This window comes from Solanum verrucosum, unplaced genomic scaffold (assembly GCF_900185275.1).
Source record: "Solanum verrucosum unplaced genomic scaffold, falcon-dt-bn FXZP01000137.1, whole genome shotgun sequence".
NCBI lineage: Eukaryota > Viridiplantae > Streptophyta > Magnoliopsida > Solanales > Solanaceae > Solanum > Solanum verrucosum.
The window spans coordinates 71784-91768 of NW_026020405.1; the positions used below are offsets into that span (position 1 = coordinate 71784).

The following is a 19985-nucleotide window of genomic DNA, read 5'->3' on the forward strand; positions in this document are numbered from 1 at the left end:
TCCCCAATGTGGGACTTTTCGGCAGGAATCTAAATTTAATTGGGCTCCATTATGGAAGAGAATCAGGTGGAAAACAAAAATAAAGATGTGCTTGGCGCGGAGGAAAATATTTTTTGAAGAATGATTTCCTGAATAAAAGTAGTAAAAACAAGTACCAAAAGTAACGTTTCAAGTTTATTGCCTTTCTGTCCACCCGAACAATGCTTCAACAACCTACCCTTGACCATTCCACCACACTCCCCTCCCTATCTCATCGCTCCATAATATTTTTCTTGACTATATATAATTGTTCATGTGATAATATTGTTTTGCAAACTAACCAAATACTAGAAGAAAAAAACAAGAACCTTATTTGTTTCAAAAAAATATTTTCCTTCATACCAAACACACCCTAAGCGGTCGTTTTAATATTTGAAAATTTGCATACCTAATACATATATAAATTATGAGGACATTAGTGTACTCTATTAGCTTATGCAAAGTAAAAGTAATATAATTATTACCCCATTTAATTAATATTTGTATAATTCTAACCAACTACCTATCGAATGAATCCTAAGTAATTTCATTTTTAATTCATTCCTTTCTCGTACCGAAAGCTTAAAAAAGATAAGGTATATATTCTTATTTGACTTATCTCTACTTTTTCAACTCTTTGAAGAAAAAAAAACAAAAATAGTAGTTATTAAAACCCTAGATTTTCCATTCTTTTTCAATGTGAAAATTGACAAATATCTTTATAGAACCTAAGGCAAAAGGAATTGGCATTGATGCTTTCTATTCTAAGTGTCAATAAAACGCATTTCTACTAGCCTCATATTTCCTATTTTCTATCTTATTCTATACAATTTTGTGTTTTTATCATTCCAAATATATATACTATATAGGTCAAAATGGAATATTTACTCTTGATATTTTGTTTTGTCTATACATTTGTGTTGCTTTTGTTCATCCAAATTCCAATCATAGGTAAAAATGGAATATTAGCCGCCCTCCATGGGATAACAATTTTTTTTTATCTCCTACCACTTTAATTTAGAGATAAAAATATCTTATATTGGTTTGCAATGTAAAGATTAACTTTTGACGATAAATCCAATGCATACTTGTATTAAATTTCAAAACTCTTTACGACTTCATCACTTTAATCTCTAAAAGCGACTTTGAGTCTCCTAAGTGATCTTTCATATCAAATTAGGTCTCTAAAAGCGACTTTCAGTCTCTTAAGTGATCTTTCATATCAAATTAGGTGCTTACCCTTAGATAAGTTTGGTAAAGTCTAAACATTCTGTGTTTGTTGTACTTTTTTTGGTTTTTCATATGTTGTCGATATCTGCTTTAATTTGGGCCTTAATAATATGATTTGTCCCAGAAAGTTCTACATTAGGTGGTAACATGATTACATTTCCAATGATCAAGTTCGAAACTCCTGATTAAGGACGAGTGTTCGTATCACCACCACAACCTTTCGTGGCAACATGTTGTGTTTTAATCCTTTCAAACAAAAGTTTAAATAGAATATCATTCTTGGGAATAATAAAATGCCAAGATGAATGTTATATAGTGATTAGTGTGGAATGGAACCAAAAAAAAGTAAAAATTGGTACCAATTTGAGACGTGAGAATTATGAAAATTTTGCTTACCCCAAAATAACATTTTCACCCTATGATATTATATAGTTTGTTGATTATTTTTCTTTTTGATTGTTGGGGGAATTTTCACTAGGGAATATGTGCAATTTCTAATTGATAAACTTGAAAGATAAGAAAAATGGAATAAGTTCACATGTTATCAATGCCCATTAACTATTAGTTACAAAATTAAATATCAAAATTACCCTTTACTTTACTATCAACATGTCCATTCACCTTTATCTCTACTATATACTATATATAAGTTGTGTGATGGAAAATAATATCTTAATTAACAAGTTGAGTATGTAATTAAGATAAAAATAGAAATAGAGATGTTTAAAATAAAAAATGTATCAATTTTTTTGAGATAGACTAAATTAAAATGATTATCATATCAGAATCGACAGAGACATATAATTAGAATTTCATCAAAAAAGAAAGCACAGCTAGATAAGTGTACTGATTCTTAAGTGGTCCATAAAATGAATGTGGTCACCTCTAGAATGTGATTAATCACAAACAAAATAGTACAACGTGCATGTTGGAAAAACTATGAACATGGGCTCTAAAATTATTCTCACTAAATGTATGATTGTAGTTCAATGAAATCACAAGTACTTAGCCCTACAATGGGTCCAAGACTCAATGCAATGTGTGGTTTCATGTATTATAAGAAAATACTATTAGAAACAAATGTTTTTTCTATTGTGAATTAATGAGAAATTTATTTCATAGAACATGATCTTTTCACGCATTTTTCATCAAACTAGTTCACTGAAAAAATACATGGTGATAAACAAATTCTCAACTGAAATATATAATGGGGAAATTCCTAATTTTTTCCATATGAGAACATTACTATGTTTTGTTTTCTAGCCGATTCAATCAAAATATCAATGGGAATAGCCTCCGAACATTTTTAGGTAGGAGAATAGTGATTTTTTAGTAGTGAAACAAAGAATTAGCGGCAGACGTAATTTTACCACTAAACAATAAAAATTTCATGTTGATCTCATTTAGCTGTGGATTAACGATGAATTATAAGAAAATTCAATTAGCTAAGAGATTTTTAGCGATTAATTAGTTAGGAATTACCATAAATTTCATGTTTACTAATTGTGATCTTGATATAGAGTTCGAAGTCAAAAGGGCAAAAAAAATTGTTGAAAATTTCAAAAGGGCACATCAAAATTTTTTTTAACCAAAAGGGAAAAATCACTCCTGACAAATTGACGCCGTTACTCCTTTAAAAAACATAAAAATCGCTGCCCCAACAACGATTTTGTTTTTCAAAAAAATTAAATCGCTGCTATGGCAGCGTCAATTTTCTGTCAGAAATTATTTTAAAAAAATGGAAATCACTCCACGTGTAGCGATTTTAGTTTAAAATATTTTTTTTAATAATCGCTGCCAAGGCAGCAATTTCAGTAGAAAAAATTTCCCAATTGAGTTACTTTATAATTTTTTATTGTATACTTTTTGATTGCTAGCAGCAATTTGAAAATAATAATAAAAATTCTTACTGAAATTGTTGCCTTAGCAACGATTATTAAAAAAAATAAAATAAATTAAAACTAAAATCACTACACGTGGAGCGATTTCCCATTATTTTTTTAAGCAGTCCTCACCTCGGGAATTTTTAATAAAAAAAATTTAAACTTTTTTAAGAAAATGGCTGCTATAGCAGCTATTTCTATTTATTTTTTTGAGAAAAACGCTGCTGGGGAAAAATTTCACAAAATTGTTGCCGTAAAGAAAAAAGAAAATTTTTTTTTGGACAAAATCGCTGCTGGGGCAGCGATTTTTATGTTTTTTAAAGGAGTAACGGCGTCAATTTTGTTAGAAGAAAATCACTCCGTCAGAAGCGATTTTACCCTTTTGTTTTAAAAAAAAATTGATGTGTTCTTTTGGAATTTTTGATAATTTTTGTGCCCTTTTGACTTCGAACTCACTTTTATTGGATGAACCATCAATCATATAAAGTAACCCCATGTTGAGTTTTTGCTTTGTGCCTCATGAGAAGACTATATGAGGCTAAGACTTTAAAAAAGAAGTAGTTGTTGTATTAATTATCAATAAAGTCGTTATAAAATTAAGCTAAGCTAGCTAACACAACTTGCTAAAGTCTAATTAACAAGTCACAACATATCAACTAGAGTTTTAACATATATACCTAATTAATTAGCTCATAATATAAAATTTTAAATGTAAGTTCTAAGACCATGAGAGGCTCGAAAAACATTGCATATGTAGGCTATATAATGTAAATAAATATATTACTGCTTGAAAATATTATATTTGCAAAAATCTTATAGAAAATATATTAATTTAGAATTGTGTATGATTCTTTTTATATTTTTTTTAATCACACTCTAAAAGTTAACAACGACAGGAACTTTCACAAATAGTCACTGTAACAAACTTAATTATGTTCTATAGCTATAGTTTGTAAATTTACGGGTTGTAGCTACAGTTTAAGCTGTCTCGTTTGTATAATTTGCGGATTTGTATAATTCGCAGGTTTATATAATTTGCGGGTATATTTGTATAATTCAGTTATTTTTGTATAAATTCGAAATAACGAATTTATACAATTACAAACATCAGAAGTGTAAATAGTTATACAAATTATTATTACAAATTCCGAATTATACAAATGTGCGAATTATACAAAACTAACAAGTTGAGGCGCGTAATTATAGCTAAAAGTAGGCCGTGAATTGTAATTAAGGCAAACTATAACTATGTTAACTAATTAACTAGTATATGTTTGCTTATACACGTAATTTTCCCTTTCTAGTATTCACAGACAATTACTATCGAGGATAAAATTAAAAACAAACAATTAATTTTAATTTTAAAATTTTAAAATAAAAAATAATGTAAGACAACTAATTTAAAGATTACATAAAATAATTTAAGACAAAAACTATGCAAGTTGCAACAGTCATCATATAAGTATATCAGTCAATAAATACCAAAAATAATGATACAAAAACATTAATATCAGTATTTAAAATGACTGCGTGAAATAGGTTAAGTCAGCGTCAATATTTTTATCAAGAGATCTTAAAATATATATATAAAAAAGTTAATACACCCACAAATTAAAAACGATTCAACATTTACCATATATATTTATGAAAAAATAATTTTATTCATTGAAAAAAACCTTAGACCTACCTAACTTCGGAGGAAAGTCATAATCAAATTAATTAAACACAGCAAAAAGACAGAGCTGAACAGTACAACAAAAGTTCTACATAAATCAGAACATCACACCACTCTCATTAATTTTAATACTCAATTTATATTCATTGTTCAATTATTATTGCTTTAAAAGTTTTAAAATTAAAAATATATATTCATTTTGGTAAAAAGATGGTTACTTATTCATTGCATCACTTTATGTCTTTGACCAAATATTAAATTTTCAGTGAAAAAAAGCAATAATGCTCTTACTGTCAAATATTTTCCCATATTTATGACAAAAATGATTTTTTTAGTAATCAGACACATTATCTATTACTTAGTTTTGAGTAAATTGAATCATATCAACATAGGCTAATGTAGTTTATAAGTTACTAAATAAGATTCATATTTTCGTCCCAAACACTATATTTTATTTTATTTTCATTTGGTGTTGGTATTCATAGAGCTCGACTAATTTGGAATCGTACTGCATAGGGCTTCATTTAGAGAGAAACGCTCCCTAAAATATTATGAGAAGTTTATTTTATTAAATAAATTTTATTAAATATGGATTTAAAAATTTAAATTTAACTATTACTTCCTCTGTTTGAATTTATTTTAGTTCATATCAAAAAACTCTTTCTTGTTTGATAATTTTTGACATGTTTAAGCCCGTAAATTGTAAAGTGGAAAAATTACCTAAATCTCTATCCCTTCTCGGATACATTCCTCCCCTCTCGGATACATCCGTGAGCTATGTATCCGCAAGTTTCTTAATGTATCTCAAATCCTATAAATTTAAGGGATTTTTGTAATTTGGGAAAGAATTAAAATAGAATGTAATTAACTCATAACACTATAAAATTTATGTAATTTTTACAACTTTTATTTACTCTCTTAAATTTCATGTCAAGTCAAAATAAAACAAACAAATTAAAACGAAGAAAATAACAGTAATGTCCAATGATAAAGATAGTATTAAAAATCTCTTAAATTACTAGGATAAACAAGTAAAAAAATAATAATCTATTTTTAATATATTGGTATAATGAAACGAATGGAGTGTATATCTAAAAAAAAAAAAAAAACTATTTTCTATATAGGTGGGTGATGAAGTATTTGATTTCTGAAACAATTATTGCTTCATTATTTATACATTAAGTTAGATTTAAAATGTATTTTTAATCATGATATCTAAACTAGACTCATCATATGAATTATCCAAAGTTGCATCCATCTTATTTGTCTTCACTTAAAATGTTCTTTTATTTTATTTTGATTTTCACTTGATCATTGATATCCACATTAAATTCTGACTAAATTAAAAAAGTCTTTACACTAATAGTGAAAAGCTTCCTAACAAAGTGACTTCATATCTAAGAAGACTTAAACCCGAAACATCTACTGAACGTGTGGTATGTGTTAGATTCACACATTAGTGAGTGATAAGATTATTTGACCCTTAGACAATTAAATTTTTAAAACCAAGCCAGCCACATGAAACAATAGAGCATATCAGAAAATGAACTTAGTTTAAAAAGTAAAATCTTATTAATAAAAACATAAAAAGTATATCATATATATTATTTATATCTTTTGGTATTCATTCATAGGAAATACATGATGTTCATTACAACATCACTCCCTACTAACATGCCAAATAGAGCTGCGGGCTACATGCTTTTTCCCTTTAAATCTTTTTTGGGTGCTTTTGCAACCTCTTCAGCCCACTTCATAACATCAAATATTTAAAAAACAATACTAAAGTTCACAAAAAAAATTAAAAGATACTAATTCCCCTTGGACTTCAATACTTTCTCAGTAAAAAAGAGAAACAATTAAAGTCCAGGAAAAATTCTTGTTTGTGGTATATAGCTTGTAAGTAATAAGTAATTCTTTTTTTCGGGTCGGGTCGGGTCAGTGGGAATGGGTTTATGGATCTAAACCCGGAAATTCTTGCCTTCAAAAGTTTGTCCAAACTGCCAATTAGATGGTGCCACGTTGACATTAGTGACACTACGATGATCACTAGCTTTAACCCGAATAGAAAGGGCTTGACCCACTAGAGGTGAATTAGTTTGCCAATTTTGCCCCCAATTACGACTCATTGCTATCCATTGTGTGTTTGTTCCTTTAATTAAGACCTTCTGTATGTCCCCTGCACCCGCAACGTTTGTTACCAATAACAAATTGAAGTAACGGAAACCGTTTATTGTGAATCGAATCCCTCCTTGTTTTCTGCATGGTACTCTGCGAACAATAATTTAATCGAGCTAGTAAATATCGAATAAATAGAGTAGACGGATCGGTCATGGATGGTGGGGGCCAACAAGGGCGTGGGATAATGTGAGCCATGTTTCGAATTACTGAATTTGAAGCAAAAAGGAACAAATCCCAATTTTTTGTTTGGTCACATTTTATAGGAATGAGACATTTCCATTGTTACCCTCAAAGTCACCTCAAAATTGTAACTTTAACATTCCCTTATACATATGGTACGAAAACGCGTCATACTATTTCCAATTATATTTCTATATTAAAATATAAATTATATAAATTTTGTCTTAATATTTGTTATTGTTTATAAACATAAAATGAGTAAAAACGACACATATTTTAAACAAGAATGAGACCAACCCCTAATTCAAATAATTATCATAGTGATAATGAAACTAGCTTTAAAATGTTGAGAGATATGGTGGCAAGTTATAGCAAGCCTATAATTTTTGTCGGTGTCCCAAATGGAAACCATGTTTTTGCAATTTATTTAAATAAAATTTTTCATTTTAAACTTAGCACACACAAACTTCAAAAATCTTCAAACAAATAGAAACATACAAAGGAGTAAAAATACTCATAGTATTTTCTTATTAATACTTTTGAAGAATATATTTTCATATTTACAAATAATTAAACTTTAACTTTTCTATTTTATGACTAATTGTAAGTCTTTATAGTCGCTCAATTCAAAAACCCAAAATATTAGTATAATTATGCAATTATCATGACAAAATTAAAATTTTCTTTCTTAAATTTCATATCAAATGAAGCACGTTTTGAAAGTCTAACACACTCATTCATAGTAAGTACTTTATTTTAATTAATGTGTTTTATTTTTCTTTTAAAAGATTACTTATTTATTTTAATAACTCTTTGTCTTCAACTTTATACTAAAGAGAACACCAGATTAAAAGATATTTTAATATATAAAATACCTCAAATTTGCGATGACAAAAGAGAAAATATATTTTTTTCTTAAATACTTCATAAATAAGGCTACCATTAAATTACGGTATGGTCCAAAATTGTAAAAAAAACAGTTGCAATTTTCTGCCTACAAAACAAAATCTAATTAATTGACAGATTTTCTCTGCATATCAAATCTTTTCCCATACCCGCCTTCAAAATGTCAAAAATACCCCTAAATGTTTTTTTACTCCGTTTTAATTTATGTGACACTTTTCATTTTTCGAGAGTCAAGTTGTTTAACTTTGATCGGAAATTTGCATGTAGAATCTTCAAATAATTAATATCAAAATGTTAAAAAAAATTTATGAAAAATTTAAGATCAAAGATACAATTAATTGAATCTCAAAATCCAAAAAATGACACATAAATAGAACAAAGAAGTAGCATGTATGCAAAAAGGACCACAACACATATTGGTGCAAACCAGAAAAAAACAGTTAGGCGAAACTTCCCGAAAATATAAACGGTAAGCAAAAATGGAAATGCGTATCGGAAAACTCACCGGCGGTAAGTGACGGGGACAATTCCGGCACGGTACAGTCCGATTTTGAGGAACATAGGCATGGCGAGATCGAAATGAGGACGAGGAGGGTTGCACCACCCGCCGTCATCGTTTGGTAAAGCGAAGTTCGGCGGGCAAAAATTTGTCGCCGTTACAAAAATGGATGGATTACCAGGAAGACACCATTTGCCATCGTTATCACACTTTAATTCAAAGCAGGCTCCGCAGCTTAGTCCATTGTTGAATAGCACTGTGCTTAGCGCTGCATTATTCACTCCGTAACCTTGGCTGTATAGATTGCCATATCCACAAGCTCCACCTACAAATTCAAAAAATTCGCCCAAATTTGAAAAACAAAAAACAAATGAGTGATTCAGTGAGCCAGATTTTCAATTTTATGAGTTAAAAATCCATGAACGAGGATGTGACAACACATCTTGCCATTACATTTCGGAAAATTTCGAAATTCAACTCGAAGAAAAGTTGTATTTTCACTCTAAATTACTCACAACAATTCAAAAACAACTCCTGTAAGTATTCATGATTAAACACAATTTCGATTTTTCAAATTTAGCTTTTCGCTTCAAATACCATAAGCTGCTGTTTTCATGGCCAAACACGATTATATCTGAGTTCTAAATCTAATATTTGTATATAATTAGCGAACTTCTCAACATGAAATTGAGTAAAAGCTACTGGATTCAAGCTCCGCAACTAAGAGAGTAGTAGTTACCCATAGTTCCAGATGCGTCAGAGCCACCGTAGAAGGTGGCGTGGGCGCTTTGCCATGGTCCGCCGGTATAAACGCCGGGGATTCTGGCATTGACGGCAGTGAGAAAACAGAGAAGAATAGTAGTAGTAATGTAGAGCATCATAGTGGCAGCCATTTTTCTCATACTCGCTCGCTTACTGCTCAGTGTGAAGAGAGAGAAAGTAGAGAGAGAAATGGAAAATGGGATTTTGGAGGTGAATGAAGAGCGGGAGGAAGGTGGGTACTTATTGAGAAGGAAAGTCACAAGGGCAGGGCATATAATTAATGCTCTCTTTTATTTTTTTATTTTTTTTTTATTTTAACTTTTTGGTAATTTAGTTATACTATCTTTTTTTTACTAGGAAAAAAAAACAAATATATTCTCGAACTATCGTAAATGATATGCAGATACCCTCTGTCATAGTTTTGGAACATTGATGCCCCTACCGTTCAAAAATTAGAGCATATATACATTTTATACTAACGGACATACACGTGTTATAATCTTATCTATCGATCCGACATTTATTAAATATCAAATCGACGGATAAGATTGTGTCACGTGTTCCTATTTAGTCTTCCATTAAAGTGAAGGGATTATATACCCTAATTTTTGGATAGCAGAGGCATCAATGTCCCAAAAATATGACGGAGGGTATCTGCATACCATTTACGATAGTTCAGAGATATATTTATCCTTTTTCCCCTTTTACTATGTTGATGGAGAAAAAAAATGGAAATAAATTTTCTTTCTACAAGTATACATGTGAATTGCAAGTGATGATGAAGAGACCTAATTTCTTGGTATCGAGTACGAGTTCAATCGAATTTAGTAAGTATATTTATATTTTAAAAAATTACTATAGGTATATTAATACTTGAAATCATCTTTATAAAATACAAATTTCATAAGATTGAGATTTTGGTTTCGTCTTTGCTCAATTGGCACATGAGAATGAAATAATGGAGGTTTTAATGATTTTTGCTTAAACTTATGGCAAACACTTGAAGAATAGAACCTTGAGATTCTTGATTGTGTGGTTATAATATTTTAATCTGTTATTTGGAGAAATTATTTATGTAATTTTACACAGAAAGAATTGTAAATAATTTGGAATTTTATTATATTCTCTCTGTTCAACAATACTTGTTCAATGTTGATTTTGCACACTTCTTATGAAATTATAAATATAAAGATAATTTTACTATATCACCCTTTTGAATATAATAAATACAATGTTTTAAAAAATGTAATTGAGAAATGACTATAATTAATAATAAGGGTAAATTAAAAATTAAGTATAAGATTATTCATTGATTTCATAAAGTGAACAAATATTATTGGACGGAGGAACTATTACCATTGGAATGAAGGATCAATGCACCTAACGAATGAAAAGGTTCATTAAATTCTTGTTGCTTTTAATCATATTGCTCGATTTTGAACAAGTTGCTTAGGATATTTTGATATGATAATATCAGAAGTAGAGTTAGAATTTTAGAATAATAATCTTATTTTGATCAGTAAAAATTAATGAATTCAATCGAATTTATATTCGGACTTCTTGATGTACCCCTCGATAATAAATCGTTCAATGGCAACTATACCAAATACTAGCAACTTGCTATCATAATTCATAAAATTAACTATCTTTACGTTTCTACCTTAAGTTTTTGATCACTCAACGATATTAGTAGTTGAAGTCCAATAATTTTACCTATTACCGTGATCGTTTAGAAATTAAATCCAATTTCTTTCTACAAAACAATTTGAGGTGGGCATAAATTATTGAACCAAATCAAGATTTATCATATCGTATCAAAATTTGAAAGATCAGTATTAGATATCTTTCATCTGTATCCCATGAAATATTTGTCGTCTCCTAACCAAAAAGGATGAACGGGGGATACATATCTTTTTTCTATAAAAAAAATGGTGAAATGAAATCATATAAAATAAATTTTTAAACCATGATTAGAATACATTAAGTAATCTTTTATTACAATTTTCATGCAAATTAATCTACAAAATTTCTCATATTCTTTATGGTAATAGAATAGTGTTATTTTGAATAGTAATAACAGTTTCCAAAATATCATGTGAATGAGTGAGTTCCGTTCAATTACTGTTAGCTGTTTGAGCAAGCTATGTTTTATTTTTTTAAAAAATAATGATCAATATTATATATATACCAATTTATGTTTTTTTTTTTTTTTTAAAAGGCAGGCTAACAAAATTTCTAAATTTAAAATAGTTTTAATTTATAAAATTTGATGAATAGTTAGTTGCTAGATGTTTTGCTATAAATAGAAGATCATAATTCAACTGATATAATTATGAATTATACCAATCTTTTTTGCACGCAAATATATGAAAGTATATAATAAAAAATAACTCATAATTTTAAAAATATAATGAATTCAATAGTAAAAAAACTAAAGATTCGTGAATATCGGATACACCTCTTTCATAATAATTCACTCGTCTTCTCTAAATTTAAATCTGATTACATTAATATAAAAAATCATATATGGTGTGTCATTATTACAAACATATATCACTTTATTATTAATTTTGCAGTCCTAATTTGTACGATACCGTTTAATTATATACATAAAGTTTAATTATTATTATTTTTATTGAGATTTATGATGTAAAGCAAAACCTTAGACATTTATATGATTATAAGTTTTCTAATTAAAAATAAAGAGAAATATTAAAATTAAATTACTTTTAATTATAAAAAAGATTGGACATGAATATTAACTAGAATGTCTTTTTATTTCAATTTGTGCTACATTTTTTTAAATTTTGTTTTGGCTATAAATTTAAGTCATTTTCCTCAACATAATGAACCTGTAATGGTATAATGATAAGAATTTAAAATGTCAAATTAGTTAAATTTAGATTATAGATTCATCTCCTTGTTATAATACACTCATCTTCTCTAAATCTTGAATATTCTTATATATATACCAAATTAAATACATATATATCACTTAATTAAAATATCTTTTATTATAATTTATAACTTTTTATAGATAAAATTTGATTTCCCCAAGAAATATTTCCCCCCACTGTATTATAGGTCTGAGAGATTCGACACTGCATGATAGACGTAAATTTGGATGCAAGTGGAGATTTCACTCTTGTAAATATAAAAATTAAAGTGTTGAAAAATATTTTTTTAAAATTTTAATTTATTAACTATTTTACTATATTATCAACTAAAAATTTACACATACATACAAACTTACACCTCATAAACATCATCTCATGTTAAATAAAACGTCTCACGTTACCTCCATCGTAATATATACGTACTATGAAATATATCCAACAAATTCGAATACCAATTCTATGTATATTGAGTCATGAATATAACTGAAACCATGTGCATTTTTATTTTTTTTATGTTTCCTATCACATAAAATAACCACAAAATGGATAGGAAAAAAACATAGTTTTCCATTCGAACTACGATATAAGTCATACGTTTTAAAAATGCATTGTCACCCACGTATTTTTTTCTGGGATATTTTTTAGTTAAAATTTTGAAATTTTGGATAAGAAGATTTAGAGGTTAAGAATTAAAATAGAAGTAATTAAATAGATAGTTATGTATAACATAATTTTTTATCAGTATTGTTTTTATTATTCTCACTAGCTTGTTCTTCGATTTAATTAGTATTTTCTTAGCTTCAATTATTGGTATTATAAAAAGAGCATAACACCACTTAGGCATGTCGATTGAAGCAAAATGGTACTTTTCACTTAGAATTAAAGAGTTCGGGTTCAAACTCTGAAAATGAAGTTTTCTTTCAAAGGAAGCGCTTTCATAATGAATTTTCATATATAAGGCGATTTTGAATTAATGAATTTTAAACATCAAGTAATGGGGAAAAAACTAAACTACTTCAATTTGTTATTTGAGAGCTCAATTTTGTGTTTTTACATGAAGTTTCCTTGGATCAAACTTTTTTTTAGAAAAAAAAAAATGTATTACTAAAGCCTACATTCTAATGATCACGACTTAAATAGATAAACTCAATTAACTTTAAAGAGTGAATATACTATAATGAATATTTCTTTCTGCTTCAATTTGTTTGTCTTGCTTTTCTTTTTAATTTGATTTCTTTAGAAAAAGATCTTTTCTTTCCCTTTCTAATAATGATATGTTTACGAGTTACGACCACACAATCAAAATTCTTAAATTCAATATCAAAATCAATATCAAACAAATATATTGAAACGGAAAGAATGTATAATATTTGTGACATCTAAGAAGGAACAAGAGTGTATATACGTGTATATGGTATAGAAGGACCGTGATATATAGTAAGTATAGAAGAAAAGGCAAATATACAAACATGTGAATCGAAAAATAATTCATTTTAGTTAGCTTCTACTTACATCTACAAAAACCAACCACCCATGTGCATTCACTTATTGCCCCTATATTATTTTTGACGTAATTCAGAGCGACTCAATAAAATCAAAAATTTAAATTTCGAGTGGAATTAATTTGGGTCAATGGTTTAATGCAACTTAGTATAGTCGCAAATAATATTGCTAATTAATTATGTGTAACTATAATGCGGTACTTTCACGTCTATTAGCATAAGTACACTTCTCTAATCATGATTTTGTTAATTAATACTCCACTATACATATATTTACTTAAAAAAGAAGGTAGATTTTGTTTTTCTTGTGTCAACTCCATATATTTACTTTTAAGGAAGCTACAATAATATCTTTCTTGTAATTATTAAATTTTTCATTATTCTATCCAACACAATAATTATTAACTTATTTCTCAAAAACTATTACTCCACTATATAGAAGCGTTTAATTAAAAATACACAATTGTTCGTCGACATGCCTTCTGAAAATTCAATACTCTTTTGGATTTAAAAAAAAACTCTTTCTTTTTACTTGTGATATATTTGTAAATCACGTTAATTTTTTTTTATAAATTATAGTAATTAACAACTTAAAATATTTAAAACATATAAATTAATTTTACGTAGCGGCCCATGACCAACCAAATCTAGGAAATCTGCCAGATCATCATAAAATTATTAAAACAAAATATTTTACACCAACCCAAAAATCTTATAAGAAGCTCATGTATGGCGATGCACGTGAATTTATCACCACGCTAACCCCACCTTAGTTACCTACCTACCATTTATGACTATCAACTGCAAATTCTACATTTTTACGTCGTTACGAGAATTTTAATAGGTCAGTTGATTAGCATTGAATTGTATTCTTATTCAGAATATTGATTTAACTTTTAAGTTCTTAAGTCTTAACACTTCAGACGTTATATTTTTATGATTTTAAATTCAGAATTTGATGTTTATTAGGATAAAAGTTACTTATAATCACTTTGCAATTGCATAAATATTTTTTACGAAAAAGGATAAATATACTTTCGAACTATCGTAAATGGTATGCAGATACCTTCCGTCATACTTTTGGAACATTGCTCTCCCTGCCGTCAAAAAACTAGAGCATATATATCATTTATACTAACAGACATACATGTGTCATAATCTCATCCACCGATTCGATTATGAAATATCAAATCGATGGATAAAATTACGCCACGTGTCCCTATTTAGTGTTCCATTAGAGTGAAGGATGCATATGCTCTAATTTTTTAACGGCAATGTCTCAAAAGTATGATGAATGGTATTTGTATATCATTTACAATAGTTCGAGAATATATTTATCTTTTTTCCCTATTTTTTATATCGTTCGTGCATGAAACTTAAATTCTTTATCTATATCTTACCCCACCCCCACCCCCACCCCCACCCCATAAACCCAGCCCAATCCTAGTGTGCATGTACACGTGTAGACATGTGAACTATATACCAACCATTTTAGCTGACCAAGAATTAATTAGCCGTAGTGTCAGCTGAATTTATGGTGGCTCGCTGAGAACACCCACCTTGTTCACTTTTTAGATTGGGGCGGATTTAGAAGCTCGAATATAAATTTACGTGAATTCAAAAAAAATTATTTAGATAAAATATGTATTTTTTTTGTCTTAATTTATGTAGTGCTTTTCATTTTTTGAGAATTAACAATTTATGTTTAATTGGTAATTTACGCATGAAATCTTTAATTTTTTTTAAAGGGAAAATTGATAAATATATCTCCGAACTATCGTAAATGGTATGCAGATACCATCCGTCATACTTTTGGGACATTGATGTCCATGCCGTCCAAACACTAGGGCATATATGCCCTTCACTCTAATAGAAGACTAAATAGGAACACGTGACGCAATTTTATCCATCGATTTGATATTTAATAAATGTCGGGTCGGTGGATTAGATTATGATACGTGTATGCCTGTCAGTATAAAAGGGTATATATGCTCCAGTTTTTGGACGGCAGGGGCACCAATGTCCCAAAAGTATGACGGAGGGTATCTGCATACCATTTACGATAATTCATGGGTATATTTGTCCTTTTCCTCTTTTTTAAATGAAATTTATATATTTATAAATTACGTAAAAAGTACTATAAGTCACAATAATTAACAATTCAAAATATTTAAAAGATGTATGAAAAATTTACAGTCAAAGATATATTTGTATGAATCTCAAAATACGAAAAGTGAAACATAAATTGAGACGAAAAAAGTATAATTTATTAAATATTTGACAATTAATGTAGGTGTTATTGTAATAGTAAATTGAAATATTATAAAAATAAAAAATTAAATTTAAATTCGTATCGAAAAATTAGATTCTAATTATAGAAAGTGCGAGACTCGTTATATGCCTTCAACAACCTTATAGACTTATCCACAAAAAGTTAACAATAATACAATACGGATTTTATATATACACACACTTTTAAGAAGAGAATAAAAAGTCATGTAAAATTGCGGATCGTTTGGTAGCTAATTAGGGTTATGTGTATTTAATAATGTAGGAATTAATTATAAGAAAATTTATATATTATTTTGTATAACTATTAGTAATGTATAATTTCGTTATTTTTATATTGTTTATTTCACTTTTTATTCTAAATATAAAATAATACATAAATTTTCTTATAGCTTATACATGCATTTGTTATGTGTGGTTTTAAATTGCAAATCAAACACCATATTAATTTTTATACATAAATAACTTACCTCTAAACTAACTATCAAATATGATACCCACTGCGTCTCAATCCAGAAGTGCCGAAGAGTCACATCTTGAGATTTTAAAGCATTTTTTATTAAAGCTATTTCATTCTTAAGGTTCAAATTGAGACTTCTAATTAATGACGAAGAAATAGAAATAACATCATCTAAAGTCATTTTGCTTCTCAATTATCTTAATTATTAACTTTAACATTGCATTAGTCAATACTTCCCAATAAAATACTAGAAGGAATAAGTGGTCAACCATCTAGATTAGTGACGAAAAGTCTCATCTTGAGATTAAAACATTTCTTATTAAAAACGATTTTATTCTACCGTTCGAATTGAGATCATCTCTGATTAACGATAAAGAAATAGAAATAATATTATTGGAAGTCATTTTTTTCTCGATTATTTTGATTAGTATCTGTAACATTGTATTGGTTTATACTTCCCAATAAAATATTTTCAAAAAATTAGATCTTTATATGGAGATAATATTATTATTATTATTTTTTTTTAAAAGTAGTTCTATCATACTAAATACACCTCTAGGGTCCTGGTTGCACATTTACCATTATTTGAAAACTACAAATTTAAACCACAAATATTCAAAATTCAAACGTTGAAAAATCTTAAAAATTATTAACTACTCAACCAACCACATTGTTGGTCATTACACACATTGCAACAAAAATAATAATGCTTCCTCACATTTATGCTTAACTTTTCACTTATTTAAAGGTATTAAAAAATAGAAAACTTAAATGTTGCTTAAAATTTTCTTTTTTGGATAAAAGGGTGGGGGCACTTCTTCATTATAAACCTGCCTTTATGAAAATTGCAGTTTCCTATTATAAAGTCGACTGATTTGTTATTTTATGTATCGTATCGTATCGATTGAATTAATAAAATAAAGCTTGTTATTATATGTATAATTTTGTTAACAATATGATATTTGGGACGTATTATTACAATTGAATGATCGATTGTAGATTTATCATGTATTTATTGGTATCAACTATCGATAGAAAATTTGAGATGCAAGCTAGCATGTAAACAACTTAATTATATTATATGATACGTATACTCAAATTTCTTCATAGAAAAGTATCTTGCATGCTACTCTAGCTCTATAATTGAAATGGATAAAACATGAACATGATTACATTGCATTACAATATGTATACTTTTTCGACCACAACACTTGATTCTCCAACAACAAGAAGTCTTCTTTTGTCTATATTAATGAGTGACTGAGTTAAGAATTTATTATAAAGACGATAGATTAAATAAGAAAATTTTAGAAATAACAAATATAATTGAAATAATAAGGCTCTATAGATATAGTTTGGATAATTGCGTTTTATAGCTATAGTTTTGTTTGTTATGGAAACTGCGATTTGTATATTTCTGCCCGTTTGTATATTTAATTTCTATTGCGAATATACAAATTGAGTAAGTATGTATTATGTATTTAGGAATTTTTCAAAACTCCGTTTGTATATTTCGCTTGTCAATTCTGGATTTATACCATCAGGAACCGAATTATACAAATTATGGATTCATATAAATCAGACGAATTATACAAATTAAGCGAATAACGAAAATTAAAGAAACTGTAGCCGTGAATTATAATTTTCTTAAACTGTAGATCAGTAGCTATAGTACCTAATATGCTAAATGTTTGCTATTCTCCATAATTTCCCCGAAATTGAATGTACAATTTGGGTTATAAATTTAGTAGAATTGAGTAATTTTAACCTAAGATTGACTTATTTAAGAAATATATTTGATATACATAAATTATTAATTAAAAATTTAATAATATAAATTTCAAATTCATAAACTTCAAAAATCATAAATTAGACGAGGTGATTCAATAAAAAAAAAGGTAGAATATTAGAGTTGAGATTCTTTTATAACAATAATATATTTAGTGTAATTCAACCAAGAGAGTCAGAGGAAAATAGTGTGTAGTGTGTACACAACTTTATTCATATCTTAGGAAGACAAAGAACTTGTTTCTAATAGACCATATGCTCAATTAAACAAAGTAAAGCTTAAAAAATCAATATTTTTGATCTTGCATTAATCTTACATATCGTAATAATGTGAAAAAAATAATAAAGAATCTTATCCAACTTGGTTCTTGATTTAAAAGAAATAGAAGAAAATTAAAGAAAAAAAAAGGTAATTTAAAGAAATCTGTTCATAACATGGGCAAATTTTCAAGTTGTCGATTATCAACTACACGAAAATTGATTAAAAATATATATAAAGAAAAAACAGAACAATCATAGAGAAAAAAAAATATTAATCTAAAAAAAACACATTCCTTTAAGAACATGTTTTTATCAATGTGTTAACTAAGCAAAAGACTGCAAGTCCACTTGTTTCATTCGCAAGATTAAGGAATGCTAATAATTTTCTCTCTTTTATATTAAAAAAAATAAATTGGAGGGCAGAGGAAAGGGACAAGATGATAATATATCTCAAATGGCAAGCACCTTCTATCTCTAACCTTAAAGTCATAGGTTCGAGTTATCAAGAAGAAAGATTCAAATGCGAGATGAAAAAAAGATAACACACACAAATCGAGAAATGATCCAAATTGGAATTGAGAAAGGGTTTATAAAGTGAGGAATTGAACCGTTACCAACAAGTTGAAAGTTCAAATAACCAACCAACTAAGCTGTTAAAATTATTTCTCTAAGGTCGGGGGTGATTGTTGGTGGGGGGTGGGGGGTGGGGGAGGGGGGATGGTGATAACATAAATAATTGAATTGTGAGCATGTGTATATACCTCCCAAAAAGGAGACAGCAAATTTCACAGATATGAAAATTAAATGATCGATTATCTTGTACTATAAAAAAAATTCATTTTCACAGAACTACTGTCACTTATGGCCTTTACACAATTAATTTTCTACAAAAATGAGTCCACATGTTTTTTTTTTTTTACTTTTCTTGAAGGGGTCCTCAAATAATATGTAAAAATATCCAACACAGAACATGGAGGTAGGGACTAAGAAATAGTAGTAGATGGTAATATTTATATTAGATCTTGTAATTTCCATCTATTATTTAGATTGAAGCATAATTCTAAATATATATCCATAAGTTACAAACAAATTGAAATGAAGAGAGTACTGTTTTTCTTATAATGGTAATGTTCCGTCCAAACTTGTATACACTTCTTCTATTCCACTAGGTACTTGCTACCTTTCACCAACGTAAAGACCATATAAGTCTGTCACCAAAGCTTCGGTAGATGAGAAGAAACATTATATCAACTCTTAAAGCCAACATTAATGAGTAAAATGGAGAAAGAATAATGCAAAGAATGAGAAATACCTCTTATACTTTCTGGCTCCATGAGGGCAATACAAAGTAACTAACTGATACATTGAATTCAATCAATCTCCATATGTGCTCTTAGGCAGAAACCAAATTAAATTGAAACCTATCCTCTATAAATCCCAACCATTACTGAACT

General features: G+C 28.2%; 1 protein-coding gene across 1 annotated transcript; it reads right to left on the minus strand.

The window, feature by feature from the left end:
• Positions 1-6736: 6736 nt before the first annotated feature.
• On the minus strand, positions 6737-9541 carry LOC125840430 (expansin-A3-like). Its single transcript, XM_049519419.1, has 3 exons — positions 9312-9541; positions 8579-8897; positions 6737-7077 (listed from the first exon to the last, which is right to left on the minus strand). The coding sequence occupies exons 1-3, from the start codon at positions 9472-9474 to the stop codon at positions 6768-6770; spliced, it is 792 nt and encodes a 263-aa protein (XP_049375376.1). The 5' UTR covers positions 9475-9541; the 3' UTR covers positions 6737-6767.
• Positions 9542-19985: the final 10444 nt, after the last annotated feature.

What these genes read in the sequence shown, in the direction of transcription:
- LOC125840430 (XM_049519419.1), bottom strand. Translation starts at nt 9,474, where the DNA reads ATGAGAAAAATGGCTGCCACTATGATGCTCTACATTACTACTACTATT. An exon ending in TGACGCATCTGGAACTATGG is followed by an intron (nt 8,898 to 9,311) that starts GTAACTACTACT and finishes TTGAATTTGTAG; the next exon opens with GTGGAGCTTGTGGATATGGC. An exon ending in GTCCCCGTCACTTACCGCCG is followed by an intron (nt 7,078 to 8,578) that starts GTGAGTTTTCCG and finishes TATTGTTCGCAG; the next exon opens with AGTACCATGCAGAAAACAAG.